A 16,198-nucleotide genomic window follows, 5' to 3' on the forward strand; every position below is an offset into this window, starting at 1 on the left:
GCCTTCCTTTTGCTGACTGCGAGCTGGTCGTCCGTGTCTTCTGGAAGCTGGTGGCTTGATCCACAACTAGAGAGATCCCATTCCCGTCGGGCACGCCCAGCCCCGCCCACCTGCTGGTCTGCGTCCGGGCAGGACCCTCTGTCACGCACACGTGCCTGGATGGTGGGTTCTGGACGCCTGTGCGAGCCCTTCGTGGACGCCCCCACGGACACGCCCCCTCCACCCCTTGGCTGTCCCGTGCAGCACGAAGCTTGACGTTGCCCCTAGGCCAGTGTCACGATCAGGAGCTGGTTTCGTAGGGTCGTCCAAAGGCAACCGGGGAGGCTGGGGCACGTGCGTGAGCGTGTATAAGTAGAGGTGTGGTGAGGGTGGGCGTGGACGTGAGCGCGCGCCCTGAGGCGTGCGGGCGTGAGGCTCCCACCACGCGTGGCTCTTCCTGTGTGCGTTCCAGTGTGCCGTGTGCGTGGGGCCCTGGGTCCTTTGGGCAGGAAGTGGTGCCCTGGGCCCGGATGGATCACCGCCTGGACCCGCTCTGCTGGGGCTCGTGCTGAAGTGTGCGGGGCAAGAGCGGGCAGTGCACCTTCAGGTCTGGGTTGAGCCGGCTGCCCGACGGCACGGACGTGCAGAGGACTCGCATGTCTGCGTCTGTGCCTGTTAAACCCCTTTTCCATGGGATGGTTTCTCGTAGACAACTTCTAATGGCTTAACCCAAGTAGCTCAGCTGGGCACTCATTGCACGTCACCCTCAAGGGTTGTGTTACAAGCCCTCGTGTGGCCCTTGGGAAGGGTGACCATACAGTTGACCTGGCACTTTTGAGGGTGATGGGCCCCCGATGATGGCCCAGGGCCGAAGCTGTGGGCAACGTCTCAGGAAACCGGTCCCCCCTGCCCCCCGTGGGCTCCCGAAGGGACGCGCCTCCTCCAAGCAATTTCCACGGCCCCCGCGTGCTTCCTGCCCACCCCGGCCCCGGCAGGGCCGGGGCGGGTCCATGGCTCAGGCCGCGTTCCGCTGGTACCTGCCCATCTCGTTTGTGGGAGGCCTGCCTGTTTGCTGAGGGTCGAGGCTGTGTGGTTCCTCACACGTCCTTTCCCCACTGGCTGCAAAACTCAGACACCAGGACCGTCTCCCCGATGCACACAGAGCGGGCACAGAGATGCAGCCTCTGAGAGGCAAACGTGGTCACACGTCTTGTCCACGGGGAGTGGCCGGTGAGCCAGCTTGCGGGACGTCATCCGCTCATCAACCAGCAATTTGAACCGTGGCACTTGCCCCGACTCCAGGGTCACCCCTTCAAGCCTCGTCATCACCCCAGTTGGTCCGGACAGACTGGGGTGCTGCCTCCCCGGGGCCTCAGAAGCCGTGGGGAAACTGGGTGCTCTTTCTGGAGCGCTGAGATCTGTTGTTCTCTTCTGTCACCTGCAGTAGCAGCCGTCCTGGCCGTGGAACGTGGCTGCACAGTCAGGGCGTGTCTGCGACCTGTGAGTGCACTGAGCACGCTGGCCCCGGAGCTCCTGTCCGGAGCTTTGCTGCCTGTTCATTCTGTCTGTGGCACGGGCACCGGCTTTAGGGTCCATTTATGGGGACACACCGCAAAGTATCCAGTGACTCAGCTGCCCTGCAACCTGGAGGAGCAGCGGCCACGGCTCATAGGATGAGCGGGTATGAGGGGCTCCCAGCACAGCCCCTGGAGCCGGAGCTCTGGGCCGTCGAGGTGACAGGCAGACCGAGAGGCAGCACCCCGCCAGCGAGGAGCTGGGGTGTCTCTGCCCTCCCTCTGCAGCAAAGTTACAACAGCAAGGATGGAAGAGGATATGTTTTGAAATGAAGGAAAGGCTACATTTTAAAACCTGTGGGATTGAATTAAAGTCCTTAGCGAAAGCTGCCTTCTCCATGTGAATTTGGGGGAAATAAGGTATTTCTGAAAATATGCTCCAGGCTCTTCCCTCAAGAAGTTAGAAAGAACATTACGGTACACTCAGAGTGGAAGAGAGAGGCCCCTGTAAGATACAAAATTAATGCGACTGAATAGGTCACAGCAGAGATAAGGAACAAATGCACAAGCGGTTCTGTAAACAGATTAGCGAAGGGGAGGGCTGTCTGTCAGCATGGGCCGAAGGGTCTCAGAAGCACAAACGCTGTGAACAGCGACGCCGTAGACCAGGGCAGAGTTGATGTAACTTCAGGGCAGCGGTTCTCACGGTTATCCTGAAAATGCACCGTGGGGAATCGGGAGGGAGGAGAAGCCTGCTGAGGGCGCCCAGAGATTTCCTCCCTGACAGAAACACTGAAATAACTCCAGAAAATAGGAAATCTAGATAAACAATGAAAAGCATTGGAACAGCCATCAGGAAGCTCCGTAGGAATTCCTCCAATGAGGTGGGCTGGTGTCTGGCGCGGTGACCGCAGGACCCAAGGACGGCGGTGCGGGGGACGTGACCAGGCTCGCCTTCCAGACACGTGTTGGCAAACAAACCTGGCGAGGCCTTAAGAGAGGTGGCTTCCCAGCGCTGGGACCGAGGTTGTGACACCAGAGAAGCCGTGGCTGCCTTGGTCACGTGGACAGGGTGACAGATGAGCACGTAATTATCCCGCAGGGAAGACTTGCGGTGACATTCACCCCGTTCACGCTGACCCCAAAACAAGACGCTTAGAAAACCTGGGGTGGGAGGCACGTTCCCGCCAGCACGTTCCTGCTCTGTCTGACCCCCTGGAGCAGACCCCCCCCACCACCATTTAACAGGAAGCATTGTCACCAGCGGCGGCCACGACAGATCCGGGGTCACCGGCCCTGTTCCACCTTGTGCTGAAACCAGAGGTTCAGCCAGGGGACCCCAGCCCCTGAAGGCGGGGGGAAGAGGCTGTTCAAAGTCACCATCGTCACAGCACATGGAGATCTGGACCCACACCGGCCGTGGGCGGCACAGGCCACACGTGGCTGTAGGGCACCTAGGATGTGGAGCGCGTGAATGAGACGTGCTGTGAGCACAGAACACACCGGATTCCCTGGACATCATGAGGATAATGTGAACTGGCTCGTCCACGCCTTGCGCTACGTACTGCGGAAATGATGGTATTTTAGGCGTGTTGGGTTAAATAAACTGCATGTTGAATTAATCTCATCACCTTTGTGTTTTTAAACGTGGCTGCTAGAAAATGTAAAATGGCACACGTGACCTGCGTTGTATTCCTGTCGGGCAGCGCTGGCCTTGATGGAGACCCCAGAGAATCAGGGAACGGTCAGCGTGCAGGCCTGCAGGTGGCAGAGACGGGCGTGGCGGGTGGTGGTGGTGAGCCGCCTGGACATGGTACCACGGACCTGGGTCTCTTCCCGTCTTTCCTGTCTCCTGTGCACCAAACCTACGTATTTCAAGTGTATTTTCTTGCAAATAATCAAAAACTGCATATCTGTTGGTTGTGAGGCTCCGTGAGTTTTGTCTTGTCATCCCTCCGCTCCCCTATTTTCTAATCGACCGCCTGAGATCAAGTTCATCACAAAACACGCTGTTTCTGAACGTCCCCCACGCCCAGTGTGGAGCCAGAACATCACTTTGCATGCAGAAGTGCCGGTACCTCAGTCACAGCTGCCCGTCCACCGTGTGTCCCCCCTCACGTGCAGGGCCTGCCCTCCCCATGGAGCCCTAGCCTGCTTTCCCCGTATCCACCGGACCAGGCCCGTGGCTCTGGACGCCCCCCTTCCTCCCTGCTGGGCCCCCATCCCGTCTGTGACTTCCTGGGGTTGGAGAGTCCCCGAGTCCCCGTCTTGCTTGTGGTCTGAGCCCAGTCCTGCCAGCTCTGTGCCTGTGGCCCTGTGAAAGCATCCCTGTGTGCAGGGGCTGCTGGGCGCACTGAGGAGGGGGCTCGGGGGCGGGGCTGCCACTGGGGGTGCTGGGAGTGGGCGGAGCGCCGTCGGCCGGGAGAGCACCCTGACCCCAGGCGTCCCCTCGGTGGCTGTGGGAGGGACTGGGCCGCAGCGTCCGCGGGAGGCGGGTGCCGGGGCGGCGCGAGGAGCCCAGAGGACAGTCCCGCGCGTGACCGTGCCCTGTCCCCGCAGGTGGCCGCCATGACGCTGACACTCTTCCCCATCCGGCTGCTGGTCGCCGCCGTCATGATGCTGCTCGCCTGGCCCCTGGCGCTTGTGGCCTCGCTGGGATCCGCTGAGCGGGAGCCAGAGCAGCCCCTGGCCTTGTGGCGGAGGTAAGTGCACGTCTGTGGGGGCCCTGGGGGGTCGCAGGCCCGCGCCTCCCCCGCCAGCGTCCTGCCCTGAGGCTCCCTCCAGGGCCCCGCGAGCCGAGTGGCCGCTGTGTTGTGCCCCGAGCACAGGGGTCCCGCGCTCCCCTGTCCCCTGCCCTCGAGGACGTATGTCAGCCTGCTGCCGCTGGTGTGGTCTCTGCTTCGTGTAGATGGACGTGTGAATCCATCTCAAGTGAAGATCCAACAGGGGCCTCGCAAAAGGACATGAAATCACGGCATTTTCTTGTGTATTTAAATACCTAAAGCTGTTCCTTAACTCAAACTACATGCCGTTTCTAGTGAAGGAAAATGTTGAGCTATGGGAAGGATTTTGGTGAGTATTTCCAGTGTGTTAGAAGACACCGTTCCGGTCATAAAACCAGGTTGCGGGCCACCTCCTGTGTCTGCATCTCCGATCAATCCTAAGGGTCCTTGGACGGTTTATTCAGAACAGAAGTGTTCTTAGTTTAGCGCAGGGCCGGTGGTGGGCTGCAGCCTGTTTTTGTGAATGAGGTTTTATTGGGGTGCAGCCCTGCCCATTCATTCGTACACCATCCAGGGCTGCTGTCCTGGAGGGCAGGGGTCACTGTGGCCAAGGTCTAAACTACCTGCTGCCCAGCCCGCAAGGTTTATGGACCAGCTCAGGCCCCTCCTTTCTCTCCCAGTGTCTGAGCTGCTGGAATGTTGATGCCCTGAGAGGCTGTGGAAACGGGCGCCCATCCTGGACCTTGGTTCCCCGCTGCCCGCGTGCCGTGGTCAGAGCAGCAGTTACATGCAGGGCAGAGACGGCCAGTTAAGGTTCAAGGGTTTTCTGAGCCTTACACGAGCATGGCGCCTGGGGACCCCTCACCCTCCTCGTGGTAATATTTCACGTCCTCAGACCATCCCCAGTTTCAAGTGAACCATGGTCTCTCCCCCTCCCTAGAAACCAGAAGGTAGACATGGCTGTCTCCGTGGGTATGCCCCCAGCACAGAGCCTGGCCTGAGGGACAGGAAAGTCTCTCCCAAATGAATGAATGAATGGGTCAGTGAATGAATGAATGAAAGAGTGAACGAGTGCATAGACAGCTGGGTTTTCTAATCTCTTTGGAAATCGTGCTTTACCTTGAGATTTGGGGTTTTTCTTTTAATGTTTTAACTGTAAAATATGAATTTGGTATCAAATATATAATCAAGCAAAATAAATCCAGACCGAATAGGAATCAGAATTTCAGTTTTCACTTGGTTGAGAACCCAGAGCTAGAAAGCAGAGATTTGGTAGTTTTTTACAAATTACGAATGATTTGATCAAAAGCGTCTTAATTCCCTGTTGCCCTGCTCTGTTCTGGGGCTGGGCTGCCCTGCCTCCCCGCTGTCCTCTCCCACGAAGGAGGAAACCTCGCACAACCTCGGCGTCTGTCTTTTCAAAACAGGTGACTCTGGGCTGTTTCCATTTCCCTGTTTTGACTCGCTGTAGCTTTTCTTGTCTGCAATAATGTACTTGGCCTCATCGGGTGATAAATGGGCCACAGCCAACTTGAGTTCCGACAGCCCGCTCGCTTCACAGAGGCACCGTGCGTGTGTGCGTGTGTGTGTGACGTGCACACCTGATGTGCCCCACGTGGGGAGATGTGGGGTTAAGGTTCACGGGAGCTCTGGGTGCTCAGGTACGCGGAGCCTGAGCATCGTCCTGAGTATATGTGTATATGGGCGTGTCTGTGTGTATATGTGTGTATGTATATGCGTGTGTGTTTGTGTACGTGTGAGTGTGTGCATAAGTGTGTGTGCGCATATGTGTGTGTTTATATGTGCACTGGCATGTACCCCAGCTGCACATGCCGCCCACATTGAATTCCCACCCCCTGCAGCCCACGGGGTCTCCACACAGCAGTGTTTCCCGGGAACTCGGTGCACAGCCCTGGTCTCCATGGAAACAAGAACAAACACCCGGCCCCCAAGCTCCTCAAAGGAAACACAGTGACAGAAGGTCCTGAGTTTGGGACACGGGGAGTTAGGAGGAAACAAGTTTAAAGTAACAGGACTCAGAGTAGAGGACGTCAGGTCATCAGCTGCGGCGGTGGGTTGGTTCACGCCAGGCACAGCTGTGCGGTTTTGAGCAGATTTTTGTTTTGATCAGGGAGGATTTTTGCTGAATATAAGTTAACGTCAGTCAGACCTTCCTAAAATAAAATCTTGGGTTTTCAACGAAAGGAGGAACGACACAATTTCGCATAAGACTCTGTGTTTCAAAACATAGAGTGTTGTAAAAACTATAGTATTTATCTTCTTACAGAACCCAACCAGGCAGGGCAGGAGACACTGCCGACCAGTCCTGCAGGCCCTGGCCCTTGGCCGACTCAGGGTTCAGGAGGGTCAGCTCAGCCGTCACAACCGGGTACCACGGCGGGGCTCAGACAGCAGGATTCGTTTCTCACGGTTTTAGAGGCTGAAGTGGGAGGTCAGGGTCAGCAGCCACGGCTCGTGGCGGGACCTCCGTCCACCTGCAGACGCCGCGTCCTCGCAGGCGAGACCTCTTCCTCTCCTATAAGGACACCGGTCCCCTGGATCAGAGTCCCACCCCGGGACCTCACTGGGGAAGCTCCAGATACAGTCATGTTGGGGGTCAGGGCTTCAGCATAGGAATGTGGGGTGACGTGAGTCGGTCCATCGCAGACGATGCCCTTTCCTGAGTGCCCCGTGTGGGGACGTCCATCCCTGGGTCATCTCCGTGACGACTCTGAGTCGCCACGTGTACGCTGGTGGCGTTTCTCACTTCCGTTGGAGTAACGCGAGTTGGTGGTTACAGCAAAGTGGTGGGGAAGGGTGGGTGGCCGAGGGCAGGCCTGCAGTCCCTCCTCCCAGCGCCACGCAGACGCCCTCCGCACGTGTGTGTGGCTTTTCTGCCGTTGCCTCTGTCACCCTGGGGAAGGAGCCATGAGCTCTGGGCCTGTCGGGGTCGGACCCCAACCCCGAGGGGCACCGGGCGGCCTGCGCCTCTGCACACGCGGGGCCCCGCGGTGGGTGATGGTGGTGGGCAGCATCACCAAGTGCTTCTCTCTCACACGGTTTTTCAGAGTCACCTGCACATCTGCCTGCTTTGTGAAGTAGAGTCTGAACTTTACTTCTTGTATTGTGTTTTCCATTTCACAGAATTTCCGATTTTATTTTTTCTGTTAACCAAGAGAATGATGAGCCCTGAGTGTAGCCTCAAAGTTCTCCACCCCCAGAGTCCTGTGGCCGCTGCCTGGGATTCATTCTCCTCCCAGAGGGTCCGGGGCCCTGACCGCTGCGTGGCGTGTGTTTCTCTTCTGCTGCGCTCTCAGGCACGATCTGCATTTCCTGGGCCTGTTTTCTTTGTCTTTGTTCCAAGATTTTCTGGAGTATTGGGTTCTCAGAAGGAAGATGTGCACGAGGAACTCATTCACATCTTGTGTCTGGAAATGTCTTTATTCTCTCCTCTGTGTTGGTGGGTAGTTCGACTGGGTATAGAATTGCAGGTTTCACGTCGTGTGTCCACAGAGCTTTGGAGATGCGCTGCTGACACCTGCAGCTTTGATGCTAGAAACCCGTTTGTTCCTCTCTGGGAGTTTTTAAAGTCTTCTCTTTGTCCTTGGAAATTTGAAAAATTCTCAAAGGAAATAATATGAGTCTTTTTCATAAAATTCATTCTGCTCAGCACCTGGAGATGGTGCTGAAGATCTGGGTCTTTCTTCAACTCTGAGAAATTATTTTCTTTATATCTTATGGTTCCATCCTTTTCTTTTTCCTGCATGTTCTGGGAGGTCCCCTTCTCCGCATTTTTGAGCCTTCTTAGGGAACCGGTATTTCTGCATGAGACTTTTGATTTCCAAGAGTATTTCCTTTTTCTTGTCCTCTGGACCTTTTCAGAGCATCCCTCTCTTCTGGCACTGTAATGTCCTGATGCGTGTGGATTTTTACACGTCTCTTCCGATGTCTGCCCTCGGGTCTCCTCAGGGTCATACTCCTCTTATCCATCATGTAGCTGGTTCTGCCCACACGTCCAAGTCTGAGGTGTCCACCTGTGTGATGAATGACAGATGGAGTCGGGGTGCAGGTCCCTGCCCTTGAGCACGTAGACCTGTCTCCCGATTCCCTTCCCCTGGAGAAGCTCTGGCATCTCCGGTGTCACTGGTGCCCTTGCCTTGGGGACCGTGGTGCTGGCCCTGCACTGGGCAGTGGCCGGGGCTCTGCTGTGAGGCCGGTACCCACACCCACAGGCATCTCTTCCCCACAGGCAGCTTGGGGACAGAATTCCTCCAAGACCTTAGAGAATTATCAGATTTGGTTTTTCCTGTCCCAGTACATCACGGTCACTGTTTGACCTTTGGACCCGAGAGGTGGTGGGTGTGTCTCCGATGGAGGGGCTGAGATCTGACCCCCCTTTTCACCAGCTCTCCTCCTGGACCTGCCTTCCTGGGACTGGCTGCGCTCCCACTGCAGCCTCCCCCGCAGTCTTGCTTCTTTCTCCTTGTGCATCAACTGACATCCATTGGCTTTTATTTTTGTAAATGACTTTATCGTGAAAAATAACATGCATGCAGAGAAGGGCATTGAAAAATGTGCAGTAGAACAAGCGACTGGAAGTGCGTGCTTTGTAGTCACCTAGCTCTAGACGCAGCGCCCAGCGTGGCCCCCGCATTGCGTGGGTGACTGACTGTGCAGGACCTGCCCGTGGTCGGAGGAGGTCGTCTCCAGGTGGCTCCTTGCAGGCGCGGTGCAGCTTCAGATCTGTCAGGGCTTATCCTGGGAATTCTCTTGAGAGGGTTGTTAAGCCCCTTGGGAAATCAATCCAGTAAGGATTTAGGCTCCTGTGCTTCTATGCAGTGACTTTTACCCAATTTGATCACCCACGTAGCACAGCAGCACAGCGAGACATGGGTCCTTCTGAAGATGGCCCTTCTCCCAAGGACTCGGGTGCGTGGCCTGCAGTCACTTGCCCGCCGGGCCGTCGCTCACCGTGGTTTCAGTGGCGTGAACAGTGATCTGGTTTGTAGCGTCAGAGATTCCTGTGAAAGGGAACGTGCAGATTTACATGCTTTACGTTCTCATATGTTTAAAAAAGAATAAATAAGAAGCAAATTCAGTTAATCTAGCCTGATTTTTACTCGGTTTTCCAAATTTATTGTCCATCTAATTTCATCCAGAAAAGGCTGGTTTCCGGAAGGTAACAGCTGCATCCCGGAGCCTGAGGCCACCTGTGGGAGGCGAGGGTGAGGTTGACCCAGCACGTCTCTGCTCCTGGCCTCAGCTCTGCTGCCTCTCCGCATTTCAGCGTGCACCTTAGGTGCTGACGATTTCTTTTCATTTAAAACTTATATCCTTAGCATGCTGGGAGATCACCCGACGTGTCCGTGTCTCTCGTTTTGTCCTGTGGGCCTCCCTTCTCACACGCTGCTGTCCCTGTAACGGGGCTGAGACGGCTTCCGTTTCCTTGAGTGAACGGATGTGACAGCGTTCCGCTGCCCACGTGCACAGTCGGAGGGAAGAAAGCACGGCCGCCTTCCCTTCCCTCCTCGGATGTTTCAGTGACAGTGGCGGCAGGTCTCCTGGGATTGGCACAGTCCCCGATGGGGCGTGGGCAGTGGGGCTGCGTCCCCCGCCAGGCCTGGGTCTGACAGCTGCGCTTCTGTTGCAGGGTCGTGGACGTCCTGCTCAAGGCCATCATGCGCACCATGTGGTTTGCCGGCGGCTTCCACCGCGTGGCCGTGAAGGGGCGGCGGGCGCTGCCCGCCGAGGCCGCCATCCTCACCCTGGCGCCGCACTCCTCCTACTTCGATGCCATCCCCGTCACCATGACGATGTCCTCCATCGTGATGAAGGCGGAGAGCAGGGACATCCCGATATGGGGAAGTGAGTGAGCCCCCGTCCTGCTGGGAGTGAACCCCCAGTGCCGGCCAGTCCGCGTCACGGTGACAGCACAGCCACGCCCACACAGCTCATACCCACGTGAAACAGGCACCGGGCCTTGCATCCCTGTTTTCTTTGCTGTGATTTCTTCTGTGATATTGTTGCGATTTTCATTTTTTATTAACACGCAAGTGCCCTTGGCTATAAGGTGTTGAAGTGCTCCTTGAAGTTCTAACAAGAACGTGTCACCCTCATCACGCAGAAGCTCTAGAAGTTGGGGACAACTCAGTAACTGTCCCATTGAGTTAGTTTCTGTACCATAAATCCAGGTGGACGAGCGTCCTGAGACCTCGTAACCCGTCACCAAAGCCGAGGGCTTAAAATCACAGGAATTCGTCCTCTCCCAGCTCCGAGACCAGAAGCCTGCTCCCTCCGGAGGCTCCAGGGGAGGCTCCTTCCTGCCCGTCCCATGCATTTACCCACCGCTTCAAATGTCTTGACCACAGAGCCACCCGCGGCCTTTCAGCGAAGCAGGCATCGGGCCCCTGTTGTCCGGGCTCGGGGCTCGCGGGACAGAGACTGCGTTTCCCTTCTGTCCTCAGAAGCGTGCAGTTCTCGGGTGGGACTCGGGTGGGGTCTCCACGGACACGCGCAGTCGGGGACCCCTGCCGTCCTGGGTCCAGAGAGCCCTCCGGGTTCCGTGCCTTGGGCCTCGCGTCCGTCCAGGAATTGGGAAAAGCCTCCTCATCTGCTTTCTTCTCTTTGCCGTGTAGACAGAGTAGCTCTGACCAGTAAAACCCACCCCCGCCAGGTGAGCAGGCCTCCTTCCCCCTCGCCCCCTGGGAAGCGGTGCTGTGCTCGGCCAGGACGGTCGCTGGGCTCACCTGTTTCCCTGCGCCCCATCCTTCTGGGTGATTCCACCGAACCTCCCTTTCCTTCTCATGGTCATCTTTTAGCAGCATCAGGAGTAATTGGTGAGGAAGGATAAAAGAGTTCCAATTTGGTGAAGAAGCCAAAATGTGTTAAGACATGGGAAAAACTATCACTGAGATCCCTTAGATTTTGTGAGTGCCGTGGACCCAGCTAGATAGAATTTTATTCTTTTTTAAAATGGTTTTTCTTTGCTTTTTGGAAGACCTCCAAGATGTAAGTCATGAAATATTACTCTTTACAAGTAATAGAAATGCTCAGAAAAGAAGCTCAGAGCTCACTCATCTTGGTACCAGCGAGGTGTGGCCCTGGGGCAGAGCAGGTGGGGACGTGGCCTCACCGGCCCAGGAGGGTGATCAACTGGCACGGCCTCTGCCTGCCATCAGTTCAAAGTTTTCTGAGAAGTATCTTCCCACCTTTACATCCTCGTTCGAGAGGACCAGTGTGCTGGGTGTCGCCATCAGCTTCGGTCAGGGAGCCCTGACCTCACACGCGTGCTGGGGGCCGTGTGTGTGGTGCTGGAATGGGGTCTGTGTGAGTGTCCTGGGGCAGCCGTGACAAAGCAGCACAGACCACAGAGCTCAGAACTGCAGAAATGTATATTCTGTCACTGTTTCGGGGGCCAGAGGTCCAAAATCAAGGTGTCGGCAGGTTGGTCCCAAGGGAGAGTCCATCCCAGGCCGCCCTCCGGTCTCCAGTGGTCCCGGCTCTCCTGGGCCTCCCCCGGCCATAGCCACATCACCCCGTCCTTGCCTCTGTCATCACGTGGCGATCTCTCCCTCTCTCCTCCTTACGGGGACACCAGTCACTGATCAGGGCCCACCCCAGTGCAGTGTGACCTCATCTGAACTTGACTGTATCTGCAGAGACCCTGTTTCCAAACGAAGTCAGTCCCAGGCACCTGGGCTAGGACGTCAGCCTGTCTCTCTGAGGGACACAGTTCAGCCCGCAGCGAGGCTGGTGGGGTCCGAGCCACGTGCCCCAGGCCCTTCTGGCTCTGGGGCCTCCCCACTTCCCGCCCCCCAGCCCCCCACCAGTGACACGGGTGACCAAAGGCTCTCCACTCCCCATGGGGTCAGCCCCATCTGTCTCTTTCTCCTGATTTGTCGTCTGAGAACGCTTGGAGTTGTCATTGTGGGCCCCGCAGTTTGCAGGGCTTCTGGCCATCCTCTAAGTCCACTGAAGCCTCAATGCCCCCCGCTCCCGATCCCTCGTGGTCCGCGCTGGCTGGCTGCCTGCCCGCGCCACGGCACAGCCCTCGGGGCACCTCTGGGGGGCTCACCTCTCACCGGGCGCTGTGAGCAGCCACCGCAACGCGAGCACCGCCCCCCTCTCTTTCAGCTCTGATAAAGTACATCCGGCCGGTGTTCGTGTCCCGGATGGACCAGGATTCTCGCAGGAAGACGGTGGAAGTGATCAAGAGGAGGGCGCAGTCCAGCGGGAAGTGGCCGCAGGTGTGCAGCGCTGCTTGCGTTCTCAGCAGTTCTTCCTAGAGGCGACCTTAGGGATTGGAGGGGAAAGGGAAACACGAGGGCCAGAGCTTGCTTTCCCCGGAGGCTGGGTTCCTTGATCAGTGCAAATCCAAGAATGTGCCGACTATCGGCAGTTTGGGTTCTGGCGTTTTAAAAATAAAAGAAGTAGGGGGAAACAATTCTCACGTGCATCTCAAGTTCCCGAATCGTCTTTTAAGTTCTGTGTCGGAAAGAGCCGGCTGCCCTGACCCTGGGGTCAGCATGGGCTCATGTCTGAATACTGCCTTAGGCTGCAAGGTGTACCCCATTGCTTCTAAAAGTTCCGGGCTTGTCTGTCTGGCGTGTGTCTGGTTCCCTCGGGGCATTGGGAAGGCTGCCCCGGGCCGGGCAGCAGGGGCCTCGGCCAGTGTTAGCTGTGGGTGCGTTTGACCTATGCTGTGTATGTGTAGTTTTTCTTTTCACTCGAGCCGACCTTGAGAAGCTGGAAGTCCCACAGGACTCCGGGTTCTGGCCGCTCAGAAGACATTGAAGGCCTTGCTGTGGCACCCATGCCCGAGGACGGGCAGCCCTTTGGGGGCTGTGCTTCCGGGGCCTCCAGCTGCCATCCACACAAGAATAGGTTGAGCCCCTCCGCCATTCAGCTCACCTGCCTGACCCGCAGGCGTGCTGGGGCCGGTCCCACGCTGACTCGGTGCCCCTTGGAGATGATCTTTCTCTGGGGCTCGGGATTGAAAGCAGCCTCCCGGGCTGTATTTTCCACCACGCAGGGGAAAGTTAGCTTACGTTACGTTGCTGCGAGTCAGTAGGAGTTGGAGTGACTGGAGGTCCTGGTGAGGAAGGCGTCACTCCGCCGCTGATGCTGTGGGTGTTTGTGCCGCCGGCCCGGCCCCAGCCTCTCCCCGACCCCACCCCAGGCCCCGTACTCAGCCACGGGCTCTGCATCCCTGCACCTTCGTCCTGCCTTGTGCTCGTGGCTGCCAGCTCCAGGCAGGGGGATCTCGTCCGCACAGCAGCTGCAGGTGGGCGCTAAGGCCACCTGTTCACACATCCCACCGCCCAAGGAGGCACGTGCTGTTTGCGTACCTGCGCTGCTTCCAGGTTTTAGTCAAACCAGCAGTTAGAAGGGAAATTACTGAAGGCTTCTATATGCATCTTAACTTTTTCAACTGAATATAAAGTACCTAAGTCACATCAGGACTGGAGGAAATAGGTTGTGAACTTGGCCCCTGTGAACTCGGAACTGTCCCTTTGATGCTGATTTTTTTTTTTCCATTTCAAGATAATGATTTTCCCAGAAGGCACTTGTACCAACAGGACCTGCCTAATTACCTTCAAGCCTGGTAAGTAGTTTTCTTAATTATTTCTTTTCTGCCCTGAGAAGGCAGGGGAGACCCTCGCTCCCCCCAAAGCGCCTCAGCCAGGAGATGCCCTTGTGCCTGTTTCTGTGACCCTGGGGTTTTCTCTGAGTGTCCACAGCTGGCACAGATGTTGAGGAAACCTGCCCAGCACTGAATGGCCGCTGACTGGGAAGGCCTGTCAGAGAAGCCCACTTTGTTCTGAGACCCACACGGGAAGTATGGGCGGGGGACTTGCTGCCAGGGAGATAAGAGGTGTCCCTTTCTCCCTCTGCAGGCGCGTTTATCCCAGGAGTTCCCGTCCAGCCAGTGGTTTTGCGGTACCCAAACAAACTGGTGAGTGTGTTTTCCTGGCACGAATGTCCAGTGAATTTCCTGGGCCTGAGAATTGCCTGGTATCTCAGGACATTGTCTCCATCTACCCTGGCACTCTGGAACATTCCCCAGCACTAGCTCACAAGTCCCGCTTTCATGGATCACAAAGCCCTGGCCCTTCCTCGAGCCTGACATGTAGGTGTGAGACCCCCGGGTCCTCAGTGGCTCTTGCCTCCCAGCTCGCACTCTGGGACACTTTAAAACTGAGAATATTTAATTCCCAGAGGCTGGCAAGCAGGAGGGAAAGAGGCTAAGTGCCCCCATGGTCCCTCTGCCAGGTGCAGAAAGGTAATCTTGATGGGCCCCAGCTCAGCTCGCAGGGTGGGGGGCCCGGACGAGGTTCTGGTGCCTGTGGGCACTCCTCCTGGGCCGCCCTGCCTGTAACCCCCGTGTGATATCTGTGAGCACCAGGGGCTTTCAGCCTTCCCTCTTCCGGGCCAGGGCCCTGGGGCCAAGGTCAGTGCACTGACCGTGTGCCCATGGGTGTGGACAGGCCCACAGTGTGTGAGCGCCAGTCAGAAGTGGCAGCTGCACGGGCCGGCAGATGCAGCTGTTGCTACAGCTCTGAAGAGGTGCGTTCGCTAGCCAGCTTCTGAGAATGAGGCTCCGTCACCAGTGTGTAGGATTCTAGATTTTCCCCTTTTTAAGTTTGCTGCATCTGCGTATCGGAAGCACGGCGCTGGGCCCTTCGGGGAACGGTGACCCCCGCCTTGCGCTCACGGTCTGTGTCACGTACTCTTCGGCTGGCTAAGGTTTGAGCACAGACCTGCGTGGGGCGGGGCTGGGCTGGGGACTGCGTGTGGGACGCCCCGTGGCAGGTGGGTTTCCAGGAGCCATAAGGGTGCGGGTGGGTGTCAGGCCTGCGAGAGAAGGAAGCCCTGGTGGGTGACCGGTGTCAGGGTAGAAGCGGGACGTGTGTCACTCACGGTCCTCACCTAGGTGGCTGAGGATGGAGGGCATCTGAAATGTTCCCGTGGGACCCCGGGCAGGCACGGGGCGGGGGGGCGGAGATGCGGCCCTGTGGCTTTGTTCTGCGCTCCCTGCCCCTGTCCGGGGCTGACCGTCGGGGTCGCGTCTCTGACCAAGAGTCCAGGCGGGGATCCTGGGGGCTCAAGTGGGTGTGGAGCTGGAACGGGGCTGCCAACAGCATCACCTGGCTAGGTGGTGGTGCTGGGTAGGGCAGGGCCTGCAGAGCACAGAGCAGGTCCGGGCGTGGACTGAAGTTGCCCCGGGCGCCCGGAGAAGGCGGCGGAGGCAGAAGCGGGGCAGGACGGGGTCTTGGGCGGATGCTGGGATGGGTGACCCCGGGGCCGTGGGAGGAGAGGTGAGCGAGTCTGGGGGGACCTGCGGTGGTGGGCTCCCCCTTCTCCCCTGTCCCAGAGGGGATGTGGCTGGTAGGGAAGACAGCACCTCTGGGGTCCCAGGCGGCCAGGGCGAGGGTGAGGGTGGGGCGAGGCCAGCGGGCAAGGAGGAGGGGCTTCCTTCCTGACTCATCGCTCCTTTTCTGCCCCCAGGACACCATCACCTGGACGTGGCAAGGCCCTGGAGCGTAAGTCAGACCCCGCACTGTCTTGTTTGTCCTGTCCTCCCAGGAAAGCAGGCCCGCTCCAGTGACCGCCGTTCTGCTTACTTTAGCAAAGGCAGAAACGGAGCGCAGGGCCACTGCTGCTGGGCAGCAGTTCGGTTCGGCCCAGGGAGGCTAGCTGCACGAGGCTGGCCTTCTTCCCACTCCTGGATTCCAGGGCTGAAGTCAATTGTCCTCGGCCCTGGCGGGAAGGTAACTGAGAACGTCTCTTCCCGCCTGTGTCTGTCAGCTCGGCGATCAGCTGCACATGGTCAGCCCGGAGAGGAGAGGGGAGCGTGGGGCCTCCTCCCGCGCGGCCGCTGGGGGCGTACGGGGGTCCAGGCGCCGGCATGTGGGCTGGCGTTCAGAGGCGGAGGGCCGGGCGGTGAGGCCACGCAGAGCCCTCCGAGGCCCCTGGCGCATC

The 16,198-nt window shown here is 57.8% G+C and overlaps 1 protein-coding gene across 1 annotated transcript in view; it reads left to right on the top strand.

The window, feature by feature from the left end:
- LPCAT1 (lysophosphatidylcholine acyltransferase 1) overlaps positions 1-16,198 on the top strand; it is a 27,941-nt gene continuing 11,743 nt past the window's right edge. The window contains exons 1-7 of the mRNA XM_024731951.1: positions 1-162; positions 4,053-4,195; positions 9,867-10,081; positions 12,350-12,462; positions 13,760-13,820; positions 14,113-14,171; positions 15,725-15,759. Coding sequence (XP_024587719.1) covers positions 160-162; positions 4,053-4,195; positions 9,867-10,081; positions 12,350-12,462; positions 13,760-13,820; positions 14,113-14,171; positions 15,725-15,759 — 629 coding nt within the window. The 5' untranslated portion in view covers positions 1-159. The remainder of the gene's footprint in view (positions 163-4,052; positions 4,196-9,866; positions 10,082-12,349; positions 12,463-13,759; positions 13,821-14,112; positions 14,172-15,724; positions 15,760-16,198) is intronic.

Source organism: Neophocaena asiaeorientalis, unplaced genomic scaffold (genome assembly GCF_003031525.2).
Source record: "Neophocaena asiaeorientalis asiaeorientalis breed wild unplaced genomic scaffold, Neophocaena_asiaeorientalis_V1.1 scaffold104, whole genome shotgun sequence".
In the NCBI taxonomy this organism is placed as follows: domain Eukaryota; kingdom Metazoa; phylum Chordata; class Mammalia; order Artiodactyla; family Phocoenidae; genus Neophocaena; species Neophocaena asiaeorientalis.